At 35.3% G+C, this 24,073-nt stretch overlaps 1 protein-coding gene across 1 annotated transcript in view; it reads left to right on the top strand.

Annotated features, from left to right (window-relative positions):
• LOC149801209 (complement C3-like) overlaps window positions 1–24,073 on the top strand; it is a 272,151-nt gene that overhangs the window by 59,933 nt on the left and 188,145 nt on the right. The window contains exons 8-10 of the mRNA XM_089956779.1: window positions 6,451–6,553; window positions 11,942–12,091; window positions 19,319–19,454. Of these exons, the coding sequence (XP_089812905.1) occupies window positions 6,451–6,553; window positions 11,942–12,091; window positions 19,319–19,454 (389 nt within the window). The remainder of the gene's footprint in view (window positions 1–6,450; window positions 6,554–11,941; window positions 12,092–19,318; window positions 19,455–24,073) is intronic.

The following is a 24,073-nucleotide window of genomic DNA, read 5'->3' as shown; positions in this document are numbered from 1 at the left end:
ATGAATCTGAATATCTGGTAATTCTCATGCCGGGAGAATAAAACTCATGATTTTTGGGGTTGTTCAGTGCTTATTTCCTAATTTCATAAAATCTCCCGATTTTTGCAGAGAACTCCTGATCATTACATTATGTCTCTCGATTTTGATTTTCTCTGTAAAAAAACCCTCAGAAATAGGGATATCTTATGCAGTCTGAAGAAGCCATGTTCTATTTTATCATCTGTGAATATTGTTGACGAAATAATTATTATTGCACTTCAAAGAATTTTTTCAATGTAAATAATGTTAAGTTTAATTCATGTGAAGTTTTGAATTTTTCTTTTAACCCATACAACAATACTAAAATCAGAAAATAAACCATGAATAAAATAAACCACAATAATAAAATTGTCAGTTTCAATCTCAAAGATTATCATTGTAGCTGTAGCATCTCCATTCCCACCAAAGAAACTTCAATGAGTGAAAACCTGGCATTACTGAACCATATATACAATTGTTAATTACCGTGATTAAATTAAAAGAAGGAATAAAGAAACATACCACACAGCTTATATGCCCTTTAAAACTAATTCAGAATAAATGTTATTTGCTACACAATGTTAAATGCATTTTCAAGTTGAGAATTTAGGAAATGAGAGGGGATATAAGACGTGGGGAAAATTGTTGTCACATGTATAGTAGCTTGAGACAGCATATTTACAGGAAAAGGGGGCACCTCTTATTTGCCAATCAGTTGCTGGTGCTTATATAACACACGCTGTAGAGCGTGTTTTGTATTAATTATTTTAGAGGACCAGTCCTTTTCACAAGATAATTGCAATGATAAGGATTAACTGTTAATTAGTCTCACTGGCTTTCTTGCTTGTTGACTTAAGACTAACCTTTAGATATTGTGCAGATTGGCACAGCTGACCAGAAAATAAAAGGAGGGCGTGTCCTAGGAGAAAATAAGGTGCATCTGTAACAAGATAATCGCAGGGTTCATACGGTCTTTGAAGGTCTTTGACAGTTTGGGAAAAATGATGTAGCATTTTCAAGGCATTGAAAGTTTGGAAAAATTGAGCAGATTACTCTGAGGTTTGTATTAGTCTTTGAAATTGAAGTTAACCCCAACATTTTAATTTTTTTCCATAATCACAAATAAAATAGTCCAAGGTTGTTAGATTCGGATGTAGTCAAGTTTTCCTTTCTGCTTTCTTTTGATGACCCGTTCAGTTTCATTTCATCATTAAACAATATTTTAGTATTTTCCATTTCTTGTTTTCTCATATAACATAGATTGTATATAAAATGTTAGCGAAAATAGGTCTTGGAAATCTATGTTTGTGGTCTTTGAAAGTTTGTGAAAAGTCTTTGAATTTATCATTCAGAATTCTGTATGAACTCTGTAACTGGGTTGGGGTCAGATTATAACAAAAGAACACTAATGGTAACAAACATACAATATTTATTCATGAATGATTCAGTGGAAAAGATTATGTTCAATTTATGTGCATATAACATCAAATTTTTGGACAATTATAATAATATGCACGAACCTGATAACGTAATGCAATGTAAATGTAACATGAATTGATGTGTAAAGAAAAGAGCTTTAAATATTACAGAGATTTATGATTCAAAGTGATTTCACACAATAAAATCAGATGATTCACGTAAATGTCAAGAATTTTCACACAAATAATAATAAATGGTGTGGTTCAATGAAATACAATATGGTTTGCTAAGTAAAATGTTGCATTTCCCTCAAATTGTGAAATGTATGACATATGATATGCTTTACTCAGATAGTAAATTGTTGTGATTCACTCAGATAGTGAAATGTATGAGTTTTCCATTCAAATAATGAAATGTGAAATATCTTCTCAGTCCTGACACTATGTTGGGAGGTTGAGGAGCCACCACCAATGGTCTACCCCTCCTGGTCTGCCTAAAGATCCGTACAATCTTTTGTTCTCTGCAAACCTGTTGGTCCAGAAGCTCTGGTTCTTCACCAATAAACAACCTTAATGTTCTTCTGGCCAGTGTCCTTCCAATGCAGCTCACGGGGTATAACAGAACCGAATTTAGCCCATGGCTAAACGACACCTACAATCCGGTCCATATATGGAGATACAGCACATTATTCAGTCACTCTCCAAGCACAACACTTGACTACCAGTCAATCAACCATGAGTAGATCGCTGGTCAGTCAGTCAGTGGTCAAACATTCCACCAGTCAGTCAGCTGAAATTATATTATATCCAAATTTATGTACTACAAATGACGAGCATGTATAATAACATAATGATGTTATGGACTGGAAACTTGAGTTACCGGTAATTCTTTTATACTCATTATTTTATCGGGACAACTATGCAAAGCGATAAGCAGGTTCAGAAGTGAACCTGTGTCCAAAAAGAATCCTATGGTACTTAGCATCCATTAATAAATGCAATATTATCACAAATATAAATCATTCGGTTAAATCACATACAAGTAAATTTAAGACTATAACTTTGCAGTATATGAAACAAGTCGGAGTTACCAAAAATACAAAATAGACGTAGTAGTACAATAATTATATCCTATAATACAAATAGGAAACTAATATATAATTCACATAACTCTAGAGCTGGAGATTGCGAGTCTTTAAAGTAGACTGCTCACTGACAAGACTTTCGTATTGTGCCATTTTGCTCTTCAGTGAGGTAATTTATACACCGAATATGTAGCCCTACATCATCTGTGTGCTTGAGGAATATCTGTTTTCACATCTTAAGCACTTTGCTCGTGCAGCATAGGATGAACCAAACTCTTTCTTTCAAAATAATATGGGATATACATAAATCACCCTCGGGTAACGCTGTACACAAAAAATGAGACCTGACTACTTGTATTTAATGTAAATAACATGATAGATTTATTCCATTCCCTGACAGCATCACAGTGAGAAATGGCTAATCCTTTGAATTTGATAATTTTGCATGTATTAGACCTAGAAGGTCAGTCAGTATTTAGTGAAACGAGGCTTTAAAAATGCAGTGATAAACCTTTTAAGATTTGAGGCCCCAATCTCACTATATCTTTATTCAGTCTTCCTACATGGCTTTTGAAATGTTAACAGGTATGAATCTGGCTTTGTTATTCAACTGTCATTGAATATATGTTTATTTTTTTACAACAACATTGGAAAGTGGGTTTGTTATTGATATCACATGACTATTGTACCTCCATATCATATAGGTTGTGAGATTTGTGTAGTCATGTGACTTAGAATGCAAATTTCACGTATCCGGCCAAGTTTCATCAATGTTGTTGTTTCATTTAAGTTTACTGGGACCACTGGGATGTTGCTATGTTAGTCTGCTACCACCTGGTGGTGACAAATTCCAACTTTTCAATAGGCAATTGACTCTGACTCCACAACCAACATAAATGTCTAAGTATAAAAAATGGGGTGGGAAGATTCTGAGGAACTAAGATTAGAAAATGGACTCCAGTTCCTTATACATAGAGTAGTAAGTCTAATTTGTAGTCTAAAATGTAGAATCTCTGCGATGAACTTTGGTGCTGAACTATTACTCTGTATGACATGTGGCTTGATGTATTGGTTTCAGGTCTTATATTGGTTACAGAATTGGGAGCTTGTTGTCCATTGTATTATGTATTAGGTAAATTTAAGAAACGATAGGCCCTGTGAGTTTCAATACAGGTTTTGGATTGTCTTATTTGATTACAAGCAGACATATGTTGATTTTACATCCTTTTTTGTTCCGTAGCATATAATATTGAAGTTCTTTTTGTCAAAATTTAAATCAACCCATTTGTAGTTAGGTCTTTTTCAATGATGGATTTTTAACCAGATCGTCTTAAGGAGGTTAGGTTGTTTTGAAAATGTTATAGTTTTGGGTTTTATTGCTACATATTAATTCAGTGTTAAAACTTTTTCAGGTTTTATTGTCACATATTAATTTAGTGTTACAGTTTTTTTCGTTTTATTGGCACATATTTATTCAGTATTAAAAATTGTTTGGGCCTAGTTGGCACACATTAATTCAGTGTTAAAACTTTTTTTGGTTTTATTGGTTCATATGAATTCAGTGTTAAAACTTTTTTTAGGTTTATTGGCACACATTAATTACGTGTTAACACTTTTTGGTGTCTTATTGGCACATATTAATTCAATGTTAAAACTTTTGTGGGTTTTATTGGCACACATTAATTCAGTGTTAAAACTTGTTTGGGGTTTTATTGGTACATATAAATTCAGTGTTAAAACATTTTTTTGTGGTTTTATTGGTAAATATTAATTCAGTGTTAAAACTTTTTCTACAAAAGATAAGAGTGATATGTTGCATTTGTTGTTTTTGTTTATTGTGACAGGAAATGTTCATTTTGTATAACATGCATATCGATTGCTATTTTGATTTACAATAGATTATTCTGATTTCTTTAAAATTAAAAGTTTGAAAGGAAACAAAACTAAGTTTTGTTTATTATGTTATTGTTTCCTCATACCAGCATAATGCAATTCAACAAAGTACAGTTAGCATTTTTATTCTATACATTGATATAGCTTAACTTGACAATTTTATATTAATTTTCACTAACCAAACTTATTTCTTGTGAACAAAATTTGTATTTAATTACATGGTAACGTGATTCAGATGTTATGGGAGAGTCATGATATAGAAACCTCTTTTGGTTTAAAAAATGCATGTTTTGTAAGCTAAAATGCTCTTTTATTCCATTCATTGATGGTCATATGTGACCCTTGAAAAAATTAATTTCATTCTGGAAAAAACATGGAAAAGACCTGAAAAGTTTTCTTTAAAAAACATGGGAGCCATGTAGTTGCTTCTAAATTACCAAGGTGCTAATCTTATATCCAGTATGGTAATCATGTTGGGCATGTTGAAAATATTGTTTCTGTACCGTTCCTCTTGAAATAATGTTCATATTAACTTGGGTTTTTACCAGCAGACTTTCTACAGTTTAAATTGTTCAAATGTTACAATTCACCTTGTTCTGTCACATAATTCTGTGATCTCAGTATCAAGCAAATAAATATTGATATTTGAATAGCAATTTTCTATTTGAATATTCACACAAAAATTATTTTGATTCGGATCTTCAGATATTTGTTTCAGCTCTAGTTTCCAGGTGTCACATACTTACATTACATATGTCTTGACTTTTTGACTTTGAGCTGAAGGTATCCTTTTTGCAGATGGAATAATCTCAAATTATTGAAGCTTATATAGATGGAACCCAATTTATTTCAGTCCATTTGAAATAATTCACTTTTTGATGCAGCAACAGGTATTGCTTGTGTTTCTATTGGAAACTGTTATCAGATAATAAGGTCGCACAATACTACACAGTTTCACTGTTAAAACGTTTACAACAGAAATAACTGTTAGGTATTTAGGCTCTTTTAAACAGTAGCAAGAAAAAAGTGAAGACAACAATCTTTGTAAAATTAAGCAAATAATTTATTTCTCTAGAAAAACAAGGTAATGATGTATGCTGCGGTCAGTGTCATCCTGTTGTTTCAACAGTTTTTTGTTGAATCACAGAAAATAATATTCCAGTGTTTGAATTCTGTAAATTTCAATAACTCTCCTTGGCCAAGAATTATGGTAGAGCATAAGTATTTCCAGGGGAAAATAATCTTTTGGAATCCAAATAATTTGAAGAAAAATTAAAAATTCAACCTAAACTGGTCACAACATAAAACATTTTGTTTTCTCAAGTGTCAAGACAAGAAGAATAATTATTTATCACTACATCAATAATAAATCTAGCTACGGCACAAACCAGATGCCCGGATGTGGGTCAGTCAACTGGTAAACCCTACGGATAGACGTTATTGTTATATACTCCTAATATGGCCTTGACTAAAACCAATGATTTTTTTACCCTGGGAAAGAATTAATGTTTTTATCAAAAAGTTGTTTACAAGAACCCTATACTAGTTTCTGAATCAAGGCAGTAGGTCAGCATTAGTTTCTATTATTAGGTTTACCAAAAACTGAATTGAATTTCTGGAACATGTCAAATCCAGTAAATAAAATGATATTATATTAGCATGTAATGGAATTAAGACAATTTGAAACTAACAAACAATTGAATTAAATCAAATATAAATTAAATCAAATATAAATAACATAGGCAAAACTTTAAATAAAACTTAAATCTTTGCTAAATTAAATATCTGACCTTCTCCAGAATAATGTTGTAGATGACTCAAACTATGGATTACCAGATACAGCGTTTTGTGAAAAATGTTGTAAAATATAAGATGGTAAAAATTAAAGGTGAGTAAAATAGTGTATCACCATACCATCTTTGTCATGACACTGATATCAATTTGATTGAATGCCTTCACGAGAAAATTATATCAGATTCATAGATCTCTTACCAGAAGATTATCATGGTAATAAAGAAAATCCATTTTTTCAACAGGATGCTGGAATGGTTGTTTTGACTAATGCCAGATTGATCATGGAGAGCAACACCAACCTGAACTGCCCACCCAGCCCAAATCGAAGACGCAAACGCAGTACAGGTAACTCATCAGTTCTGATTTATGTGTGCTGCCGTAGGAATATCATGAGTAGTGCAGTTGTAATGTCGTAGTTTCAGCTATTACAGTGGTCCCCTTCTTACAAAGTTGCTACTTCTGCATCAAAAGTGAAAAGGGGGCCTTTCATGAGGGAGAATAACAGTTAAAAAATATATTATTTTGATGTCTTGCAAAGTGGCCATATAAAATGGTATTATTTTGAGTGTCCTCTTAATTGGGGTCCACTGTATCGTTGTGTAGGTGTGGGCCCAGTGCTTAAAATCATTGAAGAATGTAGATTTAAGATTTGGAATGAATGATATTCTAAAATGCAGATTTATGGTGATGACATTTAAATGTAAGATTTCTGAATTAAATGCTTTCCTTTCATTATGTGATGACTATGTTGTCATTGTATCTTAATTGGGTTAGCATCATTGATACATATTTATTACGTGCCAGAGTGAAATTGACAGCAAAATCACATATTCATTGTCATATATGTGGCTGAAATACTGTAGTTGGATCAGCGTTAATGGGACACGACTCCTACAGAAGCATTCAAAATTTAAGTCAGTGTAGCAGTTTTACATATTCAGGGGACATGTTCTGGATTTATTCTATTTAGGGCATTACATTGACGTGCTATTGGCTCCTTACACTGCATCAGCCATTTTATGTTCAAAATTACTTCTCTTTGATGGCCAATTCTTTAACAGGGCCAGTAGCCAGTGTATTGTCACCACAAAATTAATTTACCCCTGATGAATTGACACTTATTAAGGGTTGAAAGAAGGACACTAAGTTTAGATTTCTAAACTGAAAATGACATTCTTTCCAACATGCCAGTAAAGTACTTTAATCTATAAAAATAGGCCAGCTGTTAATACAGTTATCATCATTACTGCTGTGTATTCCTTAGTTGTCAGATTTTGTCACTTTGATAATTATGGCTATTATTATATCATATTATTGTCACCATAACAAAATCAAACATCTGAGGAACATAGTATTGTTCAGCACAGGTCTGTTTGATGTTGGGTCAATAGGAGTACTCTCCTAGACTTTAACCAAGGCCAGGAAAATATATTAATAAGCATGTACATAGGCATATGTAGATAACCTGATCATATTTCCCCTTGGATAACTTTTTATTTTGCAATGCATGGAGAATGTTCTCTCATCATCATTAGAATGTTGTTATGACAGGACAATCATGCTCAGTATGCAAAGAAAACATTTTGAACAACAGCCTTTTATGTATACATGCCAGCTCTTCTTTACAAATTCAAATCCTATTGCTGTTTAGAATGCACACAAATACTGTGCACGTTTTTTTGTGGTTTTTTTTTAACTGATTAAACAAAAATTCTTTTAAGTTTCAAAAGTGGTAGATTTCACCTGTAAAGTCATATGTGCAGTAGACAGACAGTATTTATGGCTGGTAGAATCACATAATAGTGTTACAAGCCTATGCTTATAAAATAAGTATTAAAAAAAAAGAGTTAAAAGCAGCAAGCTTTGTAAAATTGAACAAATAATTTACTGCTCTGGAATACAAAGTGAAATGAAAAAAGAGAACTTACAGTATTGCGAATTAAATCACAAAATAATCCTAGAATTACAGACACAAGTCCTAATAATATAGTTCTAAATAAACTATAGCAGAAATCGAAATTAAGTCCGATGCTAACGTTTTTGATGTTCCTGTGGTGGCCTGCAATATGTTTTTGTACAAACAGTCTTTTGTTGAAATATAGTAATATAATTCCAGATTAGATTCATGATAAATCCCATTGAATGTCTGTCCAAGAATCTTATTTTTTTATGAGCACTCTGTATTTCGAGAGAAAATAATCATGGAATTAAATAATTTGAAGAAATGAATTCCAGCCCAAATCAACTACTGAAGACAAAAGTAATACAAATGATTCTGCTAGATTTCCGAATGGAAAATAACCTTCTAGAAAGTTTTTAATGATAATAATATAAAAAGTTAGTTATTATTAGAAAGCACATTACTAATATTACAATATATAGCCTGGATAATGTCAGGTACACCAGTTAAATTGTAGTGGAAATCCCAATAACCTAGATCCAGGCCCAAATAAACATATTTAGTTTTATTAATAATGATCCCGATGTTAAACCCATACACACGATTATTTTTTAGCTATGTATTTTAGTTGTTTACAGAATAAAAGTTTTGAAAGATCAGGTCAAGTAGAAAATAAAATTGATTTTGGATAAGATTAAGTCAAACATACAATAGCATATAATGAAATAAAAAGTTTTAGAAAACTAACAAACAGCGCATATTAAATATATACAACACTTTGCCTTATAAAGAAATAGAAAGATTTATGCAATAAAGCTTTCAATATTTTAGTCAAATATACAGTGATTAAAAAATTACATGAGATGAAATCTTGTGATACAAAGTATATATGAAACAGTACAGTATTTCTATATGTGAAAGTGGATCTGCTATTAAATTATATTTTCCCTTAAAGTGCCTAATGTCATTATTGTATTACTGCAACATTAAACTATACCTTAATAATCTCTGATTTTTGCTTTTCATCTTCCCGATGAATGTAAAATGGCTGTGATCACTAAACACAAAAATCGGAAAAGGAGCTGAACTAATGTAAACTTCAGAGTGTTGTAATGCCAGTATCAAAGCTAAATATTCCTTCTCGATTGTGAAATAATTTCTCTGGTGCTTATTTCATTTCTTAGAAAAATAAATAATGATGATGATGATGATAATAATAATAATAATAATAATAATAATAATAATGATAATGATAATAATGAAGACTTTGTATGAAATTTAAAAATATTAAAAAACATCCTGAAAATATTTAATGTAGGGAACATTATTAGGTCTTTAAAATAGCACACTGGATGATCAACACCATTTTTGTCTTTTTGAATCAATACTGCACCAACCCCAACATCATCTGCATCAACAGACTGTTTAAATGATTGTCTGAAATTTGGAGATTAAAGAACTAGAGCTCTCTTATGTATGGTCTTTAACTTATCAAAATCCTCCTGACATTTTTCAGACACATGAAACTTGCTTTTCTTGCTGAACAAATTTGTCAGGGGTTCAGCAGTTATGGAAATATTGGAATAAAATTCCCAATAATATCCAGCCATACCCAACATCGCATCATTTGCTTTTTACTGATAGGCACAGAGAATTCAGAAATAGCCTTTACCTTAGTATATATATGTTTAACTTGTCCATGTCCTACGATATGCCCTAGAAATTTAACATTAGCAAGGCATAACTCACTTTTGGATAAATTAGTTTTTAAATTTGCATCAATGAGTCTGTCCAAGAATTTCCGAATTGTTTCTAGGTAATCCTTCCAGATTTCGTTGTAGATGATGATATAATCGATGGAAGCATCGCAATTATCTAGACCAGATTTAATCATGTTCATTAAACATTAAAAAGTACATGTACAAGGCAAACCTTTCATCCCAAACAGCAGATGCTGAAATGTCTTTTGCCTTTTGCATTTGCAATTCTTATCAATGAAATCATTGATTCTTGACAACAGAAATGAATCTGATTGGATGTTTATACAGTATGACAAGTGTGACAATATCTGTAGTATGTACAAACATCACTTTTGATTTTTGGCCAATAAAAGTGATTCAAGATCTTGAGATAAGTCTTATTGATCCCTAAATGACCAGCCAAAGGAGTTTCATAGGCCAAACTAAGAATTTCCTGTCTTTACCATTTTGGAACTACAGTTCGATAGTTCATCGATGACCCATCATCAGCAGGTCACTCATTTACTGAGCTTGAGGCGGTATTGAACAAGGACCTGGAGGAAATGACGGACTTATCCAACAAATGGCATCTACAGCCAAGCATAGCAAAGATAATCTCCAGCGTCATCCACCTTAACAGTGCAAATGCGAAACGTGAGCTTTGTGTTCTCCTCAAAGGGCAGCAAATAAAACACCACACCAACATACGCTGGCGTGACTTTGGACAGATCACTGACATTCTACAACCACTGAAGAAAACTGCAGCAAAACATTTAGCCCTCAAAACAAACTTCTTCGCAAACTGGTTAACTCAGCCTGGTGCATTAGTGCTCAAACTGTCAAGACATCAACACCGGCTCTCTTTCATTCGACAGCCAAGTATTGCACTCCTGTCTGGGCTCAATCATCCACACCAAGTTAATTGAAGTCCAGCTCAACACAACAATGTACATAATCTCTGGAACACTACGTCCTATTCATTTACCATGGCTGCCGGTATTCAGCAACATTCCTCCACATCTGCGTTGCCAGGAAGTAACCACAAAAGCACTGGCTAAGGTCTATAGCAGCTTGAAAGGTCCAATATACATGGACATCACCTCACATCCAGTAGTCTGCTTGACTTTGCGATGTCCAGTCTAGTTAGGTTTGCTGCCGGAGGATATGACAGCCATTTTGGCATGGAGTGACGAGTAGTCTTCAACAGATGTTCTAAAACCACTCCCTTGTAGCTGAGCCATCTATCTGCCCTCCTGGCTTCAAACTTCCATGTTGTCTGTGGACCCTGCTGAACCGCTTTCGGACAGGACAGGGTCGTTGTGCAGTCAGCCTTGTCCAATTGGGCCAGGCCACTGATTTTTCCTGTTGCTGTGAAGCTCTACAGACTGCGTCACACATTGTGAACAACTGTCCAATGACAAAGTTCCCATGTGGACTGCATGCTCTGCACCTTGCCGATGATGACACTTTTAAGTGGCTGAGCATGCACTGCACATGATAAATAAATACCAGTCGGTACCTCAGGTTGTCTCCATTTTCTCATAAGGACCCTATTGTTGACAAAATAACAAACAGGCACTTCTGTGGATTTAGTTTCACTAATATACGACTTAGGTACCACAATTTGATTAGTTACTGACATCATTAGCAGGTAACTCAGGTGGTCTCCATTTTCTCATAAGGACTGCATCTGTCAGAAAGTAGCAGGTTGGTACCTCTGTCTTCATTCTGTTATTTACAATTGGTAGCAGTCAGAAATAATATGCCCTTTCTTTTTGTAATAGGTACACAGAGGAAGAGATAATGACTTATGATTAAAATTTGAAATTGCTTCTATTAGGCTGAAATAGGTGTTTAATGGAATAATTGAGGTCAACTTGATTTTGGAAAAGGTTAAATCCAGCATACAATGTTACATTACAATAGCATATAATGAAATAATAAAATTTAAAAGAGACAACTAACTAACAAACATATTAAATATACATAACAATAAAAACCTTAATCTAGAAGTATGGGGTTACATGGATTGATGAACATTAACATTAAATGTTGCATGAGTGATATTTCTTTTAAAACTTTTGTCTCATGTAGATGTGGATTTAGTGTGCTGTAAGGAAGGTGAGCAGTATGCAGCCACCATTGGAGATATGACTGCATGTATCCGCCAAGTCCTGGAAATGCACAACAAGGACAAAAACAAATCTGGCGACTGTCTGAATGAGTTTCTGAAGTGCTGTCGAGGTAAAGAAAGAAAAGACAATATCATTCTCCTAAATGTAGCAATGATAACATTTACCAGCCATTCAGATTTGACAGAAACATACCTAATTTTGACCTCAAGTTATGCAACTATAATCACTTCTATCAGATTCCAGTTTGGCAGTCAGCCAAAATTTTATTTAGGCAAACTGTAACAGTTGAATATAGATTATCTAGATCAATGAAATGCTCGTAATGTGTAAATGTACACCTTTTGTGAAAACATAACTAAGCTCTTGTATCATAAAAGCAGTTGAATATTGACCAGTCAAAAATCATCGGGTTAGCACCCTGGTTCACTTTGTAAATTCCAGAAATATGTCAGAATGAATGGTTGATGAGGATAATTAATACCTTTAAAAAACATGACATGTGCTGAAGAAATTCCAAATAGGATATACAAGGCATCAGGATTGGATGATAACATTTTCTTGCAGTCTTTTCTCTACATACTTGTAAAAGAAAATCATTTCTCATGGTTAGAAGATGACTGAAGGAAGCATATTTAAAACAAAAATCACCTTGAATTAGTGAGGTTTAATGACTAAATTCAATTGTTGGATACCAGATTTTGAAGTTTTCGTTTTTCATGTAGAATTCTGAATTTTTTAATGAATATTCCTATTAGACATTAGTTGTTCTGGCATCTCTGCAAAGTGATTGAAGAGTTTGCAGTATGCATGGACAGGCATATGTTTTGGAGATTCCCAAAAGGGGCAATAGAGAACAGGGAAAGATCGAGAGAATTGGTTGTAAAGTTTATGTGTTGTCCCAACAACTTCTCGGGTTATAAGATTGATGGTGATGATGAGTATCCTATGTTTGACAAAGTGTCAATATTTCAAGCACACAATTAATGTTGCAGGAAAAATTTATCTCCAAAAATGAATAGAAACATGAGTGGGGATTTCTCTTCAACACAAAATCTACATTCCTAATTACATTGTCAGCTTAACAACCCCCTTCAGCATGGGTTGTAAGTTAGGCAATACTGATCACTGAGCCACTTTGGCTCACTGTAGGGTATTGTTTTTTCTTCACATTTTGGATTGTCTCACAACTTGGATGATAACCTTGAAACTGTTTAGTTCACAACTCCTCTTAAAGTACAAAGTAAAAGAAATTTGACATTTTATCAATTATATTAGTATTTTGGAGTTATTTGCGGCAAGTGCATTTCCTGAATCAGTCTGCTTAATTACAATATTGAAATATCTGCCTATCTTTGGAAGCATGAACTTATACAATAGATGGTCTGTTTTGTATTTTGTGAATCTTACCTATACCAACTAAGAAATAATGTGACAGTGATTTTCATTAAAGTACTTAATTTCGTATTTGTTATTTGTATCTGCATGCCTTCTTGCCTGTGCTTCAATCACTTTTTTGGATCATGTATGTATCTGTCATATTATTGCTTCGTTATCAGCTTTGTACAAAACGGAACTGAATTCAGGGGGTTGTCTTGTAATCTTGAATTTCTGCAAAAAGGTTGGTTTTATTCTTGAAGATTGTGATTTCATTGATAAAATCCTTGAACTTTGCCATAACCTCCTTGAATTTATCAGAGGGAATACAAAATTTTAAAACGGAATAAAGAACGTTGGGTTTTTTAATTCAGAATTTTGTATTTACTTGTTTTCCCCAAAATATTATATAAAGAAATAAAATTGGGTAGATGTGAATATATCCTCCCACAGAGTAGAGAAAAGTTTGTGTGACCTTTTGCACACACTCTATATGTCACATGATTGCACAAGACATCAGAGCGGGTGGGAGAAGGGCATTTGGCAATAGTGCCAGGTAAGTATTGCATAAATACAAATTAGTTTTACCCCCACATACTAAAGTTTCTTATAAGTAATTACTTATCCTGCCACTATTGTGTAGCTGACTTTGTCAGTTAGGTGGGTAGGCTGATGCTTTTGTCAAACTGATCACCAAGAGAGAAATTTAGTTGTACTCATCATAGTGGGAGAGGTCCACATATAGAAGGTCGAGGACTCTCTGTTTCACAGAATGTGCCAGAACAATGGGTCCCAGGAAAGAAAAATATAAGATGTGCTGTGGTGCTCTACCTCCCTAATGGGATGGAGAAACCCGCTGGTCTGGTGATCAATCTCCACAACAGGCACAACCTGTGGTTGCAGTGCTCCACCTCCCTAATGGGAGTGCTCAACCTGCTGTCACTATGCTCTATCTCCCTAAGAAAATGTTACAACCTGCTATTGCCATACTCAGCCTCTTTAATGGGAGGATGTAGCCTGTAGGAAACCAGAGACAACTGGTGTCAATTGACAAGGCATGAATCTCACTTCTTCATCATGCAGAAGCTAGAGCAAGTAGAAGACAGTTTGAGAGTGAGGTTTGGAAAGGAATCTTCATTCACTGGTTTACACAGGGCTTGGTTAATAACCATAAGACACAAGATTCCATCTGTGTATAAGAGGGCGGGAGACAAAGGTAAGCAAGGTGATGACAGCTTGATAGCACTTGATGGTGAATACTGAACATATTTTGGTTATAAAAAGGAACAAAGGAAATTAGCAACGGAAGTTATAGAGTGGCATGTAGGATCTTTGTGTTCCTTCTGCACCAATCACAGAAGATTCTTCACCTGGCATCATAGACTTTCAATGTAGAAGTTTTCTTGGCCTGAATGATACAACTGTAAACACAGATGAAAAACTTGTTCTGGCAGAGAGATAGCTTGAGACAGCAGGCATTTAGGTTGTCATGTAGGAGGGATCCCCGGTGTTGTGACAGGACATCCCTCCTGTGAGGTAGAGACCCTGGTTGATCAATGAACAGGTTTAAGAGATCATTGAACCATGATTGCTGGGGTCACAGTGAGACCATGAGGATGATCTGGGCAGTGGATGTTTTGTCTTTTTGCAGGACTTGTGGTAGCAGTTGGAAGGATGGAAAGGCATAACCAAACAGACAATCCCACTGGAAGCTGAATGCATCTACTGCCCATGCTATCTGAAGCAGGACAGGAGACATATAATAGGGATGTTGTTGTTGAAATTGGTCACAAACAGATCCACATGGGATCTTCCCCAGAGGGAGAGCAGGGACTCTGTTACTGAGTGGTGAGGAGATCATTCTGTGAGGACAGGTCACTCTGTTCTGGATAGGCTGTGGATTCATTCCTCTTGCCTGGAATGTGGCAGACTCGGATTGCAACATTCACTGAGGCTGCCAAGATGAAGAGGTTTCAGACCTCCATGTAAGAGAATGGGTATGAGTGCCTCTGTGATATGCTCTGATGAATGTGTTGTATGAGGAGGCGATAACACATTGTCCCCATATTCTGTTGATGCACTTTTCCAATGCTGAAAATATGCTGTCGTTTCTAGGGTGTTTATGTAGAGGGTTAATTCAGCCTAAGTCCAAGAATCATGGAGAATTATGTCCACTGGCTCTGATTGAGCACCACAATTGAGCACCCCAACTGCAATCTGACAAATCAACGAACAGATAGGAGTGGGGATCTGGTGCATGCATGAAAAACCCTACTAGGAATCTGTCTCGATTCATCCACCAAAGCAAATGGTGTTCAAACGCAAGTCCTAGAAGGATTAGGGTTGATTCAGAATCTCGGTGTGGTTTACACCTTGCATGGAGAATAAACTTTAGAGAATGCATATGGTGACATCCTAAGAAACCAATCAGCTGTAGTGTTCAAGTTTCCTAGAAGGGAAAGATCAAGATGAGCAGGTAACAGGGTTAAGCTAGTAGCATCTCTAGGACAGTCTGGACTCGATCTAACTAATCCAGAAGAATCCAGACCATGTTGGTTCATGAGAAGTTTATCCCCACATAAACAAAGTCCGAAGTTGAGACAAGTTCTGACTTCTGAGTGTTGGTTAAGAGACATAGTTGAATTACATAGGACCAAGAGCTGAACAGCGGGACTAAACTTGGACATTGTGAATCAGCCAGTTGTCAAAATACTGGAGAATTGATGTTCCCAGTATTCAGAAGTAGAGTGCTACCTTTACCATGGTCCTGGTGAAGACTTTGGATGCAAAGAGATTCCAAATGACAGAACCCAGAATTAAAAAACTTTCTGGTCTAGGCAAAAATGAAGACATTTGCTGTGTGGAGAAAAAATATTGTATGTGCAAGAGAGCATCCTGAAGGTCCATGATGATGGCCCAGTCAAATGGACGAAGAGACTTGTTAATTGAGGAATTTGTTACCATCTTAAACGATTCCTCCTGATTAATAATTTCCCAAAATTTCTTGCTGACCAAGATGATTGCGGAGTAAGAGGGAAACTGATAATAATGGACCCTCTAAACTGCCGCTTTATGCAAAATGTTGTGTATTTCTTCCCTCAGATTGACCAGATTGGACTGGGGAAAGAAAATGGGGGTCCTTGATAGTTGGGGTTGTTCATGAAACTGGAGTCAATAATCCTCATTACAATGGAGAAGATCTAGCCATCATTCATGATGATTGACCAAGACCCTGAGAAGAGGCCCTGGCGAGGACCTACTGGGACATAGAGGAAGAGGATGTTTGGCAGGAGAGGGGTGAATTGCTCAGGTTGTTCCACCCTGTGGTAGGAAAGGGGGGAGGGTTAGAGAACTTCCTCTTAAATCTTTGGAAACCTGGGCACTGGACCTGATGAGTGAGGAAGTGGTATAGCAGGATTATGGGAATTTGACTGGGGTTGCGCCTGCTTGAAAAATTTTGCAGACTGTTCTTGAGGGCGATTTGTCTGATCTCATTTTCTGGTCAGTTGCGATGGACCAGGAGTGGAGATGAAAGATCACTGTTGGTGATCCAGCAAATCTTGAGAAGGCATGGTAGGAATGAGGCCCCCAACTAGGGTCTCAGCTTCTAGAAGAGCATCCCTTCGAAGGTCTTTATTGTAGCTAAGCAAGACCTTCAGTGAGTCCATCATCACTTCAACTGTGATTGCAAGGTCCACCAGCCCATGGGTGCATAATGGACCAAGGGAATCTGAGGTGGAAGGCCACACATCCCATTCATACTTTTAAATGGGAACACAGGAACACCAGTGTGATCCCTGTCCATAACTTGAGTCCTGTGTATGGATTGCAAGTCCTGCAAAGGGTGGAATGGTAGAGGTGGGGAAAGGAGGAAGCTCTATCTTTGCCCTGTCCCCCATACCATGAGGCCAATGAGTGATAGGTGGAGAAAACCTTATCTTCAACTGATTTATCACTCTGTGCATCATGGGTGCAGTGTTTTGCCTACCTAACAGAAGGAGGCAACACTTTGCCAGAAGCACGATATGTGTTGTGATGAGCTACCTCCCTGATTGGGAGTGAGCAACCTGCCGATATGGTGGTCAACCTCCCAAAAGGAGGGCATAACACATGGGAGGGTGCAGTCTGCTATCATAGTATTCTCCTCCCTAACTGGAGTGCACAACCAACTATCTTGATGCTCTATCTTCCAAATAGGAGGGTGCTACTCACTACTGCAGTGCTCTATCTCCCTAACGGGAGTGTGCAACCCACTGTTACAGTGCTCTAGCCCACCCATGGGATGGATCACTTCGCTATTGGAGGGGGGAGTCACTTGCCTTCCAGAAAGAGGGGCTTCGCCAGCTGCCAAAGATGTTTTTCCAACAAGTGAGACCTGGAAGAGATTCTGTAAAATTTTGAAGAAGAAGGGGAGGGAATGATCCTGCTGCCCTGATATAACACATAATATTAAAGGAATTTTAAACTTTTTGTGTGTGCACTTTGAGCACTTACGCAGTCTGTGTGAGTATACCAATTGCCCTTTTAGTGGTCCCACTCTCCCACAGACTGTCTTGACATTATACTGTAATAAAGAAATAATGTCATCTGAAATCACTTGTTGTTGCCTTGAAACTCACCTGGTTGTATTCAGTCATACGACGTACACCCCTGTGTATGCACTAAGAACATCATGTGATGTTGCTGCAAAATTCAAATGGTTGTATGCAGTGTTGTACTGTATACACACCTGTGAATGAACTAAGAACACTATGCATGAAGTAAACAACAGAGTTGACCTCATGAAAATTACCTGTAGTTTTTATGACTGAAAAATAAGATAATTTGTCTGTGAACTTTATTTATCAAAGCAACATTCAAATACATATGGAATGTTAATGCATAGAATTGGCAAAAATTAAAAGTATACAATGTGAAATTGAAGAGAAATCAGGTCCTCAACATTAGGTAGGGCATATTGTTATTTTCCTTTGAATACAAGGACTTACCTGTACCTCATTGTTTTGTATATATGTTAGAAACATGTTTCCACCTAAAAGATGGAACAGGAGGTAACATCAGAAGCCTTTTAAAGAACTCAGTTTTAACGGGGAAAAGGCTATGATATGGTTTCTTAAAAAAAGAAACAGACATTTGTAATACTGAGATCAATTAAAAACAACAGAAGAAGACCATTTATTAATGGTAAGCTGCTACAGGAATAATTTCTCTGGTAATAGTTTTGGCAGATGTCTATGCAGTATGGCGTACATGAAAAAGATGACAATATCTACCTTACGCACATGTGCATGCGACATAAAGAGTGGTGTGCAAAAGTTCATCTGACTTTTCTCCACTCTGGGAGAGGATATATTCACATCAAATGGACGGTTAGTTTTGGCATGAAAATAGGTATAGCTATATAACAGTGGCAGGACAAGTAATTGCTGATTATAACTGGTCGCATCAAATGACACATTACACTGGTAGATTGATCTGAAAGTAAATTAATTAGTTATCTGCTTTGTTATGCTTTACACTGACTTATGTACTGATAAACAATATTAACAGAGAAAGTTAAAATTTTGTTAGGAAAAATAATCCATGGATGTTTTGGAATGTCCTTCAAAAGTCCTTGGAAAAACTCATAGGTGTCAATCATGTTTCTTTATTTTAGTTCTGTATTGCATTGAAGGACCTCAGAAGATTATTCCTCATGAACTCATTGCACAAAACATACATGATAATAATAATAATACTAATAATAATAATAAATAATGATAACAATGATAACAATAATAAATTATTATTATTATTATTATTATTATTATTATTATTATTATTATAGCTTAGATTCTAGGCCATGTTCCTGTAATTTGGATTTTGTTTCTGTTGAAATATGTTACCATGTGAAGGATTTTATGGGCTGGAGACACAGTGATTCCTTTTTTATTACATGATTGGGTGCATTTAATTTTTCCAGATATATTCCCTGAGGAACGATCAGATGGAGTAGATAATATAGTGCTTGATTTTGGTGAGGCAACCAAAGACCTGGGCACTTTGTCTGTCAGATCCAAATTTGAAGAATCATGGTTGTTTGAAGAACATAACATTGGGTAAGTGAATGGAAATTTCTGGAATTGGATTTTATCCATTAACAAAGACCTTTTTAAATACTTTCAATAAATTGCATGTCGAGTAATTTGGAGTTATTTCCCTTATAGTCTTATCATACTGGTATTCAGCTGAATATGGCCATAGAACACAATTAAGTTTACTATATGTTCTCTTCATCTGTTTCTCAGTACTGACCTTTCCACAGTGTGACAATCAATACAAATCATATGCTTATCTAAAATACCTTCAAAGATGACTTCACTGTGAAGATCTCGTCAAAGGTTGACCCACTGCTTTTGAGATGCTGGACTGTCAACAGAGCAGCATGTAAACAGAACACAGCTTTCACTTCTGCATCATCACCATGGCCTTATTGCTCACTGTGCACTGTCTCCGAAATACACATGGACAAGCACACACTGAGCTCATATTGTCAAGAATAAACAATTACCTTTAAATCCCTACCAAACATGCATAAATAAAACTCTTCTATCACCACCAAAATGAGAGAGGAAAAAATGTTCTAAAAATAGACTAGAACTACATTTGTGGCTACTGAACTGGAAATACCAATTGTGACCCGATTCCATATTGAGGAATGATTACTTTTGCAGACAACCTACACAGTTGCTTCCCTTATTAGGGCCTCACATAAAAATGATGGAGGCCTATAGTAATTACCATATTAGGGTCTCACAGAGAAAAGTAGTTGCCCCAAAATAATCACCTTATCTGTCTCACTTTTAAGTCTTTGTGGTTTTCTGTTCACAATCCTTGTGACCATCAAAGCTTTGCAACTCTCTACAAAGACTTGGATGCTGTCCAGCAGTTAAATTACCTATTATATGTTGTTGCGCCCTTTAAAGGTTTTCCCTTTTCAGATACAGTGTTGTTAGAGTTATTGCCATTTTGCCATCAATATCACATGGCCACTAAGGTGGCACTCTACAGTTTCGTATTTTGCATAGGGATTTTAAAGAAAAAGAATTTCCCCGGCTTTCCTCACTGGTTATACTGGGTATTTAAAAAAGACTTTGTATATCTTATGTATAATTCAAAGATTCCCTTTATTTTGGTGTATGATTGATGGATGTAATGTTGGTTATAGAGTATACAGCTTGGCCTTACTCCAGATGTGCACATTTCAAAAAAGTGCTACCTCCACTTGGTCATTTTCACTTTCTGAACTTCAGAGGTAAATTGTAGAAAAAAGAGGTGATAACCTTTTTTACATCTTATATGTTTGATAATTCATTCATTGCACTTTCAGAAGCTGGTATTATCTAGTCTGGCAAAATTCATTTTCCCTATTTTAATTGCTTCTATGGATAGTGTACTTTAGACTAATTCGGCTGATATTTTTAGCACAAGGGGGGCAGTCATTTTAGTTACCAGTGTGCTTAGATCATGTATAATTTCCAAAAGCACAATATCCAAAGAAATATCATCCACATTAATTTACATTAATGTGGCATAGAGGTATGCCAGCATTCTCTCCTTTGTGGATTTTTTAAATGCAAACAACTTCACCTTACATACATCACTCTCTCAAAAGTACATAATAACTGGTGAGCGCCTCCTAAGCAGAATCTTGTGACTAGCCTAGTTTAATAGCCATTAACCTAATTTGATGTCATTTGATATGTACATTCATTCTGTCATATGCCAGCAGCTTCTCGTGGGTCAGTGGTTCTTTCCGGGGTTTTCTTGGGTTCTTCCTTCACCATTAATACTGGCCGCCATGTATAGCCTATATTGTGCTGAAAAATGGCGTTAAACCCAACAACAACAACAACAATCGATCTCTCATAGACTTAATTGCCTCTTCTATAAGTTTTGTCTTGTAAATGCCATTTTGAATAGACGATTGGTAAATAACTTCACATCTTCACACCCAGTATGTTGCGTGTAGCTAGCAAACTAAGGAAACAAAAAATGGGAAATATATAAACTAAGAAAGCATTAAAAAAATACCATTAATTCTGATTTATAGGGAATGTGTGAACTTGGAGTTTAGAAGATAGTTACAAGTATTGTTTTGTAAATTTACAGCATTCTTTCTGATCCTTGCAGTTTAATGTTCTGATAATTTCATTATCAACCAGGATTAATGTTATTTTTTTAAATCTTGCTCCCTTGTTAATCTCATTGTCCTGTATTCTGTGAATTCATGTATTTCTATGCCATTTTAGTTGTCTTGTGAAAAATTACATTTTTGAAAGCACTGAAAATTTTGTGGATTTTAAAAGATTTAATTGTTTTCACTGAAAATTCAAATTTAATTTGGTCTTTGAATTTCTGGTTTTTGAAAGCCAAGTAGTCAATGAAATTTTTTTACTCCATGAAATCGAATAAATTGGCAGTACTTGGAAGAAATGTCTGAATTAACAATTCTACAAAACAGGCTTCAGAACATCAAACCAGTTGTTGGAAAGTGGCATCCTTTATATAGCAAAATTTAAGAGAATGAGGTTGTATTGTGTCACATGTATAGGACACATCCTTACCCATGCCTGACTTTTGAATGGTAAACCTCAACCAGGATGCTTATGTTGCCAGTATCCACTAACAGATGTTCATTAAACAATTAGTCAAATGGAGGAGCAACAAAATGTATTCATTCCACTATATCTGCAGAGAGTAGAAACTACATCAGTTCACATGTATGTTTTACATAAAGCAATTACAACCCTGCATATTATAAATGTGTATACCTGTGATATATTTGAGGCACCAGTCCATGAAGTTGAAGAAATATTCTGTAAAATTTAAAATGTTTATGCGTGATTGTTTTTCATATAATTACACATGCATCAGAATCCTAATTATAGATGTGCTCTTCTTTGCATTTGCTTTTACCAGAATAACTAATTATAGATGTGCTGTTAATTTCGTTCACTTTTACCAGAATGAGTTACAGATTGCATTGCTTAGGCATATATTAATTTTAATGAAATTACTGTTCTAATGACCTGCTTTTCATGGAAAGAAAAGGATGTTCAGTTGTGCCTGTTTGTCATACAATCTGTCCTTCCATCTGTCCATCACACTTTGGTTTTTGCAAAACAACTCATTAAATTATAGTTGGACTTAAATTTGGTATACAGTTAGATATTGCTGAGGCCATGACAGAGTTCAGTTGTATAATAATAATAATGACCTTATTTAAAGAGTGTAAAACAATTAGCGAAGAATTAATCTACCTTGAGGCCCTCATACAAAGGAATTTATTTATTTTAGCTGCATCTTTGAAGCCACTGGATATATTGGGTTTGGAAGAAGGAAATAGAGTGGGCATTTCAAATGTCAACTGGAATACTATTCCAGAGCAGAGTTCCCGAGTATTGGAATCTTTTTTGAAATAACTCCTTATTTTGTTTAGGAATTGTATACTGTTTGTAGATTTGAATTGCAGGTGGGAAGTATTACCAGGCAGCCTATACTGGAATAGTGATTGTAAATATTCAGGAGCACTATTATGGGATATCCTGTACATTAATTTGGCTTTTCTCAAAAAGATTCAGTCTTTAATAGGTAATATGTTTAACTTACCATCTAAGTTTTCCTTGCTTTGTTTCTGGATGGATATTAGCCATAATGTTCTTTTTTGAAGATGTGCCAGCTTTGCTATGTTTTATCATTTGAATTACCCCATACTGTATTACAGTAGACTAAGTAGGGTTGTATGTAACTGTTATAAAATAGTTTGATGTGCCTTTCAGGGAGAAATTGTCTTATTCTGCTGAGAAGTCATAAACTTTAATTTACTATTTTGCTGATATGTTTGATATGTTCAGTCCATGATATGTTATTATCTACCAGAACACCAAGTAGTCTGTCATGAAATACCAGCTGAGATGCATCAGCTCCATTCCCAAATATCTTTCAGTTGATGCCACTAAAACACTTGTGTGTTCATTAGTACTTTCAAGACTGGACTATTGTAACTCAATTCTGGCTGGTTCATCTCAATATCTACTTCAAAAAGTTCAAAACACAGCTGCTAGGATCATACTTAGAGTACCTCGATCAGAGCACACATCCCAGCAGCTCTCTACCCTACACTGGCTATCCATTCAATTCAGTATCAAACACAAAATTTGTTCTCTGTGCTACTTTTCATTGATGGACTCTAGTCCAACATACCTATCCGACCTCACCCATGTGTATACCAGCAAGATACTTACGCTCTTCTTCTGACAATCGTATACTCATTATTCACACTATGAAAACAAAGTAATATCGATATCATTCTTTTGCATACCAGGGCCCAGCAACATGGAATGAATTGCCCACTGAACTTAGACACAAAGACACAGTGATCCCATTCAAGAGTGCTCTCAAAACTCACTTATTTCGACTGCAAGAACAAACTTAAAGACCTAATAATGTTTCTTACCTTAAATATTTTCAGCATTTTTTTTTTCTTCTATTGTTTTCTAATTTCATGGTGTTTGTGTTTGTAATCATATCATTATGTTTTTATCTTATAGGTGTTGTCTAATGTTGTAAAGCACTTAGAGCTTCTAAAGATTAGGCGCTATACAAAGTCCTCATTATTATTATTATTGTTGTTGTTGTTGTATGGTTTAACATCATTTTTCAGCACACAATATGC

The sequence above is a fragment of the Sinohyriopsis cumingii genome, chromosome 4 (genome assembly GCF_028554795.1).
Source record: "Sinohyriopsis cumingii isolate HCF-2022 chromosome 4, ASM2855479v2, whole genome shotgun sequence".
NCBI classification, from domain to species: domain Eukaryota; kingdom Metazoa; phylum Mollusca; class Bivalvia; order Unionida; family Unionidae; genus Sinohyriopsis; species Sinohyriopsis cumingii.
This window is presented reverse-complemented; position numbering and strand designations above follow the sequence as displayed.